This window comes from Homalodisca vitripennis, chromosome 2, assembly GCF_021130785.1.
Source record: "Homalodisca vitripennis isolate AUS2020 chromosome 2, UT_GWSS_2.1, whole genome shotgun sequence".
NCBI classification, from domain to species: Eukaryota; Metazoa; Arthropoda; class Insecta; order Hemiptera; family Cicadellidae; genus Homalodisca; species Homalodisca vitripennis.
Window position 1 is genome coordinate 224,980,469 of NC_060208.1, and position 12,015 is coordinate 224,992,483.

Here is a 12,015-nt window from a genome sequence, read left to right on the forward strand (position 1 = left end):
TCTCAACACGTACAATGAATAGGGTCACTTAAATAAAACTAAATACTAATATTAATTTAAATGTATACTTTATATATGGTAACATTAGTTTAAGTGTGCTATAATAACTTACATCAACAATTTATCTTCAATTCTTCTTTTAATTAGTTTATTAGTTTTATATTAAAAAATTCCTCAAAAGACTACAAAGACAACTTAGTCAAATAATGTTATACTTCATTTTGTAACTTTTAATAGATCTGTTCCCATTATAAATTTGGCTGGTAGATTATGCGAATATCTCACAACTATATAATATGTTTTCTTTTTTATAAATTCGAGATTGTGTTGATCAATATGTCTGTTAAAATGGATATTAATGTATGTTCAATAGCTAAAAGTATAGGATCAAAAAATTGTTTAACATAAATTATTGATTCAAATATATCTCATGCATATATCGTAAAAATATCAAGCTGAGAAAAAATATGATTAACAGAATCTGTATATCTTAAATGTTTCATGACTCAAAGATTTTTTTGTAGGATCGATAACCTATCTAAGTTTCTTATTGTTGTTGCTTCATAAATGCGTATTTATGTACGCTAAATGTGAGTGTATCAATGACAAATATATTAATTTAAATTACTAAATTTTACCATTTGTCACAATGCATTTAGACCAGCAGACATCTTATTAGTAAAATAATCTACATGTTTATGCCAAGTTAAATTCTTATCTATTATAAGCCCTAGGAACTTTGAGTGGTCTACTTGTTTGAGCCTGTAATTGTCTAGAAAAATGTCAGGGTTGAAATTTGATCTGAACTGTTTTGTAGAGATAGAAATATAATTAAATTTGTCTCAATTTAATAAAAGATTAATTTTGCAAAAAGGAAATCCTTAATACTACTTAGACCAATATATGATGCAATTTTAATATGTTTATACCTCTAGTCACACTCTTAAACATTCAGACACACAACACCACCCAACCCTTCTATAACCCCTGGCAAACCTCCTATACATAAGAACAATAGAGATCCCAGGATAGACCCCTGAAAACGTTATTACGTTAACATACGTTATATGTAAACATATCCAAGACTACAAATGTTGCTATTGTTGAATGAGGCATAATTTTTATTTTTAACCTCCTGACAAACTGTGTTTTAGCATTTAAGCTACTTTGTGCTTGGAGCAACACTATGTAAATAAGGGTTACTGATGATCTTTTATTGGATACCTCAAGCTTCTGGGTCTATTAAAATACAATGTGATATAATGCAAACATAGGGGTACCCTCTAAAACGCATCACTAACATCAAGGATGTTTGGCAAGACCCCATATTTATTTGTAGGTAAGGGTTTCTGATGATGTTATGTCCCTGTTGAATCCCAAAAAAATCCTGAGCCTTTTGTAGTGAGACGTGATACGGTACAGATATGGTAGTTCCCAATTGCTGAAATCAGAGAATTTTGGCGAGATTTTACATGCATAGGTTTCTTTCTGATTATAGAGGTGTAGAAACAACAGAAATGGAGTTTCATAAAAAATAAGAAAATGTAAACGAAAGAGTTAATGGAATCAAACAAAAACTAAAGTTATAATAACTCAAAATTACTTACTGTGATATCAATAGTAGATCAATTTCATTGGCTTCAATAAGGTCCACAAATGGTAGTGCGTCCATACCAGACAACCCAGGATGTATACCACAATCAAGCTGGAAAATAAAAAAAATTGTAACAATAAGTGATATATATATCTAAATTATTTTCAAATAAAATTAGATAATATCGCACTGAAACAATAGGTCGTTAGTTACTTAAAACTGTATCAAATTTATAATGTATGTTACAACCTATCCAGATTCTTTTTTATTAATATAATAAACACAAGGACAAAATGCATTTTGTATTTTATGTAATATACAGATCTAACCAAGAAAAACTCAGTCTGGTGCACTAAGTCTCAGAATTCCAATACACAGAACCACCACCCATAACCAATCCTTCCCCGTTACCGCCTGTAGATTATGGAAACTCCTTACCAGATCCTGTCAAACAAATTGAGAGTCGGGAATGGTTTGTGGTGGAGCTGAGACGAATATACCTGGACCGGATGATCGTGGCGGGTGGCGGGCTACTCTTTGAATCGTGAATGGAATACAGTAAGTGTAAGTTTTAGTTAATAAGCCTTTATTTTGCACTATTAATATTAATTTTGTTTGATAGGTTAAATGTAAGAAAGGGCCATTTGGTCCTAATTTCACCTCAATAAAGACGTGTTCCTTTCTTTTCTTTTTCTTTAACCTGCAACCAGAGATATAGAAGGCTTTGACAGACCCAGAAAAAAATAAAATAGCTCGGGTCGTCTATTTCCAAAAACATTACTGTTGAAATATTCCCTCAATTTTAAATTACTGGGAATTCTACATCACTAGTGATAACCATTAATGTTTTTCATTTAATAAAAACAACATCTTGAGGATGGAATTATAAATTCGCTTTTACATTAGACCAGCATAAACAAAAATTAATGAGGATTCAATAATTATTTGGGTTTAGAATGACATTCCTTCCAGAATCCAAGTGCCTCAAGTAGATGGGAGACTGTGTACGTTTCTAATCCTTATATGTATTTGAATGTCGTTTCTAAGGCCAGCCGCACCCTAGGAAGGAACAAAGTATTACAGAATCCGTTTCAATCTTGTGCTGTCCTTGCGTTCTTTATTTTAACCTGTACTAGTCTTATCATTTCATCTATATATTAGCTGCATATTGTCATGACCATTTGTCATTGACCACTGAGTGAGTTATCTGCAATTGATATTCTGGCCTGAGTTCTTTTGTTAAATTTAAAATAATTAATATTAGTTTTACGGCGCGCTTGTTTTAAAGATAGTATGTATGAATCTGAAACGCAACCTGTTTATTGTGTTTTCTGATTTTTGCATGTCAAAATGCTTTGGTATATTTTGCTAACTTCAACCTAGTTTCTTGTTATGTTATCCATCTGAGAAATAAATCAAGATTGCAAATATCGAAACAGTGATAACTTTCTTTGTTTCACATTACAGTCCCAAATGTTCTAAAAAGTCCTGTTACCTTCACGCATATTTAAATACACTTTTATATGCAATGAATCACTGGAACTACATATTTATATACATGAAATACATTTTATGTATTTATAGTTCTATTTCCGTAGCTACTATATTTCAACACTAGTTTTATAGCCAGAGACTAAGCGAGTGTAATTTGGCACTGAATATCCATGTGCTGCAGATTTTACTCAGTAAAAACTTAGCATAATCTAAGTTACTGCATCTTAAGAAGTAACTTTGGCCTGTCACATAAGAGTGGGTGCCTCTTGAGAAGCATCTTACCAATTCTTTGCAAGTGAAGCAAGAAAACTATTCTAACTTCAGCACTGGCTGGAAATATTCCTATAAAACTGGTAGTTACTACCACTCACATAGGAACAGCAGATAATCCATATTAGGAATGGTATAATGAGTAAAACAAACAATGTATTGACCTTGCAACCATTTTAATATTGAATAGTAACTTTTAAAATAAATAGGCTATTATCATAAGTCTGTTCTTAAATGTCCCACACATAATATGATAACAAAGAGAAAATGAACAGAGCTTATAAACACTTACCATGATTTTCTTTCCTTTAAATTCGAGCATAATACAAGATCTTCCAACTTCTTGTCCAGCTCCTCTGAAAAAGCAGAAATATCATCAAAACCTTCAACAGTCAATAACGCTCAATTAAAATATATAATTAAGACTTAATAAATAATGAAATACAATACAAAAGGCCTAACTTTAACAAATAGTTCTTTTTTTCTTTATTTAATTTTAAAACTGTAGAACAAGAGACTGGTTGTGTACAGCAATTAAAACAAAGACCAACATTTTGATATAATTCTTCTTAAAATCTGTTGGAAAATTTCAGTTTCCAGGTATATTATTCAAGGTATGATAATTATGATTTGTTTTGACATATGTACTAAACTCAACGACAAAGGTTTTGAAACTAAGAGTGTATTCCAGAGTTTCAACTGAGCAGAATACGTTGGCAAACAAAAAAAGGTTAAGATTCATTGCAATAAATCTATATATAACAATATAAACATCATTGGTTTTAAAACAATTTAGATAAGATAACTATTTGTTTATTCGTAGCTAATTGGGCATTACTAAAACTTTCAAGGCATGATATTCTATTGAATGAACTGGACATTTCTAACACCAAAGTTACAGACTGTAATAACTATTTGTAGGAAGTTTGCTCAGCTGTTCTTGTTAAAGAATTTCAGGTTATTGGTAGGACTAGTAAAGTGGTAGAAATTGGTGAAACCAAAATCAGGAGACGAAAATGAAACAGAAAATAAAATAGAATCGATCAATTGAAATGGAAATCATAGCTAGGGTTTTGGTAAAATTGAAAGTGACTCCAATAAGTACTTTTAGTACTTATTAAAACATATTTTAGTGATACATTGTTACCAATCGTAAATGAATAAATATTGACAGGAACAATATCACTATCTGATTGTTGGAAGACATATAACTGTCTTCAATTTGGAAGATTTACACATTTGACTGTAAATCACTCGTACAAACCAAGTACTGGTACTTACACACAGATAGTAGAAAGATTGTGAAGGGGAGTGAAGAGAAAATATAATGTGGTACAGATATATAAAGCACTTATCTTCGAAAGCCCTTTAGCTGAATTTATATTTGAGAGACGACATATTTCTTATAAGGAGAGGATTCACTACTTATTCTGAGAAATACAAGCCGTCTAAAAAGGAAATCCATCCACACATTTTGATATCAAAACAATAACAATGATTCAGATAGTGATGCTAATGATTATTAGGTCAATTGGGTACTTTTTCATGTTATTATTTAATTTTTGTAATCGAATTTTAAATAACAACTGAGAGCTTTCTCAAGATCTCGAATAGATCCTCTTAGTAATAAAGCTAAACCTAATCAGAGATTTAACAGTTTTATTCTAACTTCTCCAAAATGACTGATATTTAATTTTGTCATCACTTTTACTCCTTTAACCTGTTGACGAGTGCAGCAAAACATACCCAAATGAGTGCGCACGGCATTTGCCGTTTGGTCCCGTATGAGGAGGCACGGCATTTTCCGTTGCAGACTAATGACTGTCAATTCGTTCTCACTGACTTACTGTGACGTCTAGTGGAGATTTTTGGAACTTTTCAGTTGTTCCTAATAGTGTCTCTGTACAGTGTTACTAGTCCTGTATCGTGGTGGCACCTGGTGATAATGTAAAAAACTATTTTATGGAGGGGGGACACAAGACCCGCTACGCCTCCAAGGTCGCCATTTTATAAGGCCACTCCCCCAGAATAACCCAAAGAAGCGAAAACTACTCAGGCAGTGCTATGTGTGCATGCAAACACAGTACTCGAACTGGACAAAGAAGAAAAGAAACCAGCTATGAATGTTCAACATGTGGTCGCCCTTTGTATATATCCTTGTTTTGAGCAGTATCACATATTAGCAAAGTTTTAAAACGAGGATATTGATTTTAACAATCTACAATGTATTTTTATATACATTTAAACTATAATAAACAAGTTTATTAACATTTAAAAAATTTTTTTTGTTTTACTCCCTAACAGTCTGTCACTCAGTATGGACCGTCATAGGGGCACGGCAAATGCCGGGCGCACTCGTCAACACGTTAAGAACTAAAAAAATTTTAAAGCACTCATTTTGGTCTGAGATTAAGTTTTATAGGTACTTTATATTATGCAGAGGCCACTATTTTCGACAGAGGATTACGTGGTGGTTAGTTATTTGGGGGGTTATTTAATCTCACCAACACTTGTTTTCATCTACAATAAATTAAAAAAAAACATTCAATGTTTAATATATGTCAATATTAAAAAAGAAATTGAAGTTGGTACAATAATTGTAGAAAATTACAGAATGACGGATAAATTGCACAGGGCTGCAGTATTACTAGTTAGTGACTTACTAAGTTATGACATTGACTCTTTTGTGATGAAAATTCATAATTATTTCTTAATAAACATAGTGTGTACCGAGGATTGAAAGATTTTTGTGACTCGGTAGATTCACCACCAACATGGCACTGCAAAACTAGGTGGCTTAGCCTTTTCTCTGTCATTGAGAGGTTACTTAAATTGTATCCTGCATTGAAGGCATACTTTTTAATCTCAAGAAAAAGAACCCAAAATGTTCAAAGACAATTTAGGCGAGCTCTATCCAGCTATTTAAAACATTGCTCAGTGTTTATAAAAACATTTTGAGCCAATATTTGCATATTCATTGCCAATATTCTTGTCGTCACTAGCCTTCTCCTACATAAATGAAATAACAACAGCTGGTAATCTAAATAAAGAAAGTTCGCAATGGTTATTTACATCATTTATAGGTCAAATGTCGTGTTCGATAGTATCGATATTTAAAATTGATATCAACATCAAGTTGGTGGCCGCTCTTTATACTGTAGACAATAATATTACGTGTTTTAATTAAACTGTTGCAATATATAATATATGACACTAACTTGTATGAACATACAGATTAAGTGAATTAATAAAAGTTTTGAATAAGAACTTGCTTATGGATTCGTCCTCCTTTTTTAAAAGAATGTTCCCAAAATTTCTCTGTCAATTCAAATTGTCTGTCACCCTAGTTCCACCCTTTAAATATTTCTTTCTTTTCATAAAACTTCATGTTTAGTGCTGTACAAAAATGTTATTATAAATTAGAGCAGAGTACAATACGTGGACCCGGTTTTCACATCGTTTATAACAATCATTGATACTTTAAGTTATATATTGAAAAACAGAACTATCAATCGATATCAATGTATCTAAAACAAAAAATTCAAGTCACATGTTTCAAGTGAATAGAAACAGTTTAAAGAATGGGCAGGGTAAGATAAGCGGACCCAGTTTCTTTATATCGAAGAATGTAATCATCAATACCTAATATTCGCATCTAAAATCCAAGACTATCAATCGATATAAAAGTATCTAGAGTCCTCAATAACAATCATATGTTTTAAATTAAAATATGAATTTAATATTTCCAGTGATCAAACAAGTTATTATAACCAAAATTAGGGAAAACTGAAGAGGACCATGTTTGCCCCTCTAACAGTTACAGTTGTTTCTTTCCCACAAATTTCACAAATAATGGGTTATTTGGTACAAATCCAACATGTTGATGCCACGATAAACATGTCTTATCATCTTTTAAAGCAATGTCGTGTAGTTTTCTAAAATTGACTGCCATTTTTAATAATCTAATGATATTTATGTAAAATTTAAATATTACCTTACATGTATTACTGGAGTGTTTACAGCTGTTCGATATGGATTATTTAAGTTAATTGTTCAAAATAAATAATCAGTATCAATTGGTTATATCGATGGTTATGATTAAGTAATATCATTTGCCAATTTCGATATCAAAAACCGGGTCCGCTTATCGTACCCTACCCTAAAGAATTATGTAATGTCATAAATAATAAAAGAACCATAACCATTAATCAAACAACAAAATTAAGACTGGTGACAGGAAAATTGACATATAGTACACAAAACATAACAACAAAACAAACATCTTTAAACCAAGAAAGGTACAGCAAATAGTCTTTGTGTATTAGAATATAAAATATGTGTACAGTAGGTGCAGATGATTTAGTTATTGTTAAAATTAATTAATATTAGGCCTAGTTGATTATATCGATGGGTACAATAATTAAATATTGTTTGATAATTTCAATATAAAAAACCGGGTCCGTTTATCATACTCTACCCATAAATTGGGGAGACTTTAATAAGCGGCCTACACTCCTTATTTGGTTGTTTTTGTCAAATTGTTCGATATATCTCCAACTTCGATATGAAAAAATCGTACAAAATAAGAGTTATAATAAATGACCATAACAAGAAAAATCTTGTATGTTACAGTTTGGTATTTATTTACATTAGCGTGACCATGGAAAATGGACTTTTTTTCATGGGTTGGGCATTTATAGCCAAGTATTATTATCACAGGTGCATATGAACTGGGGGGAAAGTATATTATTGTATTATATTGATGCTTTTCGGACATTATTGCGTTAAGGAGCAGGGGCATCACGTGATCTGGGATTCGACTTTTGCAAGCTCGAGTTAATTTTTTTTCTAAAAGAGCAAGCAGTGTGCAGCACTGCGCAGCGGGCAGGCATCGTTGACAGGATTAACGTATACTCGTCTTTATGAATTGCTTCCACGTGAGATACCGAACATCCAACACAAAGGTGTGTGCCATTACCACTACTGAACAAGGAGGTTAATAATAGACGCGGAGGAACAACAGTAGTTCAAAATGGCGTCCCTTCTTTATTTGAGAAGGCGCGGAGTAATACCAAACTGTCAAATATGGATAGTGTTGCCAGAGGTACGATAATTTCATTGATTTTATGAGCCAGTAAGATACATGATGGGTAGTTATTATCGTACCATGAAAGATTTTTGACAAATTTATACAAGTAACAAACCAAAAGTTAATTATAACATAATTTATTATACGAACATAACATACTTTTTCATTAAATGTGTTTGGTACGATTATTTTATATGAAAGTACGATAATTTCTCGTTGTTGGTATGATAATCGGTTTTAAAAATCTGGCTATTACAGAGTTTGAGTAGACACGGAGTTAGGCCTATAAGAAACTGTCAAAAACAGAGTTTTCAGAGGATTTAAAAAAATCGTAGCTACGTCAATTTTCGTTGCCGACGAATTTTTTCTTCAATATTGTTTTCAGGAAAAATTGTAGTTTTCAGGAAAAAAAATTAACATACCTTTCCATGGTCACGTTAATGTAAATTGATACCTTCAGTTTTAAAAACATAAATTTAACACAAACATTACAAAACAACAAAACCAACTAAGGCCTAGATTAAGTTACATATCAAAGAAATCTTACAATATTTATAACTTGCCCAGCTTGATAGCAATGAGTAAGAACTTTTGTGAAATGGAGGAAATAATTCTCCCCATGGGTTACCAGGAGCCAAACGTACATGTTGAAGCCACTTAAACTAATCTCATCACTTGTGAGAAATATCTCACATATTTTCCTCATGTTCATCACCATTTTCAGTCTAAAAATATTAGTTAACTTACTTCTTACTGTTTATTGTTTACTACATTAAAACTGCTATAAGTAATAAGGTGAAATCATATGCTAAGTTAAATCAATTGTAATACTGAATTAGCCTATGCCTTCAGATAAAAAAAGTCAAACAATCAGACAAAAACAACCGAATAATGAGTGTAGGTCACTTATTAAAGTCTATCCCATAAATTATATTATTCTTCTGCAAATATTAAATGTCTCTGGATAATTATCTATAAAAAATTAATACTTTAAGGTTAAGTTAGTTACTATAATTTTAACACAGTGTTAAAAACTGCCTACTAAACATCCAGAAGTAGCCTGCTAATACAGAGTAATTAGACTGCTGAAGGTTCATTAATAAGTAGGCTTACAGATTTCATAAACAAAGGCCTACTTACAAGGGTCTAATTGATAGAAGATCACTTTCTTCTGCTGGAACTTGACTATCCGCTTTCCTTTTCGTTCCCATGTTTACACTTAGCTACGTACACTACTAAGATTTGTATAAATTAAACAGATTAAGAACACAATATCATAGACATATTTATACTGACAATAAAACTCTAGTAAAACACATTCTGTGTAGAACTGCCGGAATCCACTGCTATTCAGGAGTGTGTACCTTGTGGATTGTTTACAGTTTTTTTTAAAGTTCTTTGCTTTATTCCTATTATTAACGTTATTCACCTTTGAAATCCCCATGTAGCCTCGACGTACACTATTTAGCCTTTAGCTGTCCATTTAAAAGTTCAACGCTAAAATATAAGGTACATATGTATATTTATGTATATATTTATATTTATAGTATTTCACTTATTGGAATGAAGCAACAGATAAAAAGTATCTATGTTTCGTGGGATTTGATACCCGCATCTTCAGGAAGCATAAAATATAACTATAAACAGAACAAATCAGAAAATAACCACAAAATGTAATCACGCAACTAAAACATTCAAAGATCCAGCTGCTATGTCATTAGTAGCACAGAATAACATTTGGAAAAGTTACTTCAATCTTAAATTTAAACCAATTGATTATTTAGATTTTAGAATTAATTGACGTGCTCAGCAGCATGTTTAGCCAATAGCTTCTACTTGTCTTTATAAAATTGAAATGGCAGTAATATTTATTTCTAAAGTTAAATTGCTCAAAAACCTTCAACTATTGTAAACACTGCAAGAGAGGAAAATGTTGAAGAATTTAGTCCCACAAATTATAGTATCAACATATTTAAGATTGGACAGCTATAAACTGAGAAATTGAAATTTTTATCAAATAAAAACTTCCTTGTATGTAATAAGAAGTTTAAAATTAAAAGACTAAAATAAAAAAATAATACCTACATTCAAAACACTCTGCTAATAGAATCATAAATTGAGAAATTATATTTATTAAGCTTGCAACAATGTGGTATATCTTTTACAAGCTGAGAAGTTGGGCTGTCCAATTTCAGTGGCAGTTAAGAGCTCAGGAAATAATATTAAACACCCGTTGAAGTAAACATAAGTACGAGTGTCAGGAGATTGTCACAGGAGGAAGAAATCTCCGTTTGGCGTATTTTTAAATTTCAACAATATATCCACATCAGATTCAAAGAGTCCAAAGTCTTCCTCAAACAGACTTCCAGTATAGAATAAATCAATGATTGTTGAACAAATTAACTTTGATTCCACTATTTTTCTCAAATGCGCGCATACCCACACATTAGTGTAACTATTTTTATGTACAATCAGTTCTTAAATGCTAGGAAAAATAAGTAAATGTGATATATTTTATAACAATAGTTAGTTATAACCCAATGGTTAAAACCCATTGAAAACGGTCAAATTTAGAAAGTCTGTTATATTGTCAAAACACTTTACGGAAGTGTAACCACACAATAATAATACCACTCTATCGAGTAATAACCACTCTAAAAGTATGACCTGTTCTGACGAGATTGACACAAAGAAGGAACTCGTTTGTACTAAACCGTTGTTCGAACCGGAAATTTCCGTTCACTCTTTGCAAATAAATTTCTTATCAGTGTCCTTTCTAATATTCATCGGATCCTTCGTCCATAATTGATTAAGAACACAAACGCCCATTAAACTGGTCTCCACGCAGACAGTACCTCTACAATAACAAAAATATAAGTGTAAAGACCTATTTTAAATTTTGACGAACTATTATTTTGAATGAGAAAGAGATAGCGATCTCTATAGTTTTCACCATTCTTTACGTTTTTATGCTCTTCAAAATGAGAGGTCACTTGAGAGAAGTATACATTTAATTTTTATTAGTTACCCCCAAAATCCCACATTCTTTGGGACACAATTTTCAAAATAACCAAATGCAATTTTCTTTCCACATAGCACTATTACCCTAAAGATATCCCCTTTTATAGACTATATAACAAATAGAGGTGGAGTCCTGACGTTTTATTCCACGTGTATACAATTTTCAATTATGAACACTTGACTTGACCAAAGAAATGGATTACTCAGGGAATCATAAAATCCTCTGAAAATAAAAGAAGGCTTCATATTCAATCAAAGTACTGTACAGATCCTTTATTTCTAAGTTATGTCAAAAAATATAAAAAAGTGTTCAATAAGGTTGTTGTGGAAGCGAAGAAATCGTGTAATAGTTCTTATATAATAGATTCTAAAAACAAAACTAAGGCAATGTGGAATGTAATTAAAGATGAACTAGGTCTTAATAAAATCAGTAAAAATTACATTAAATTAAAGATTAATGATAAAGAGATAGATGACCCGATATATGTAGTTAAACTTTTCAACAATCAATATACAAATATAGTAGAGATATTAAAAGTTCCAAAAG

At 31.5% G+C, this 12,015-nt stretch overlaps 1 protein-coding gene across 1 annotated transcript in view; it reads right to left on the reverse strand.

Annotated features, from left to right (window-relative positions):
* LOC124355443 (cleavage and polyadenylation specificity factor 73-like) overlaps positions 1-9,823 on the reverse strand; it is a 29,154-nt gene extending 19,331 nt beyond the window's left edge. Inside the window, exons 1-3 of the mRNA XM_046806585.1 lie at positions 9,588-9,823; positions 3,651-3,714; positions 1,608-1,705 (exon numbers count right to left, since the gene is read on the reverse strand). Coding sequence (XP_046662541.1) covers positions 1,608-1,705; positions 3,651-3,714; positions 9,588-9,658 — 233 coding nt within the window. The 5' untranslated portion in view covers positions 9,659-9,823. The remainder of the gene's footprint in view (positions 1-1,607; positions 1,706-3,650; positions 3,715-9,587) is intronic.
* Between the last annotated feature and the right edge of the window lie 2,192 nt (positions 9,824-12,015).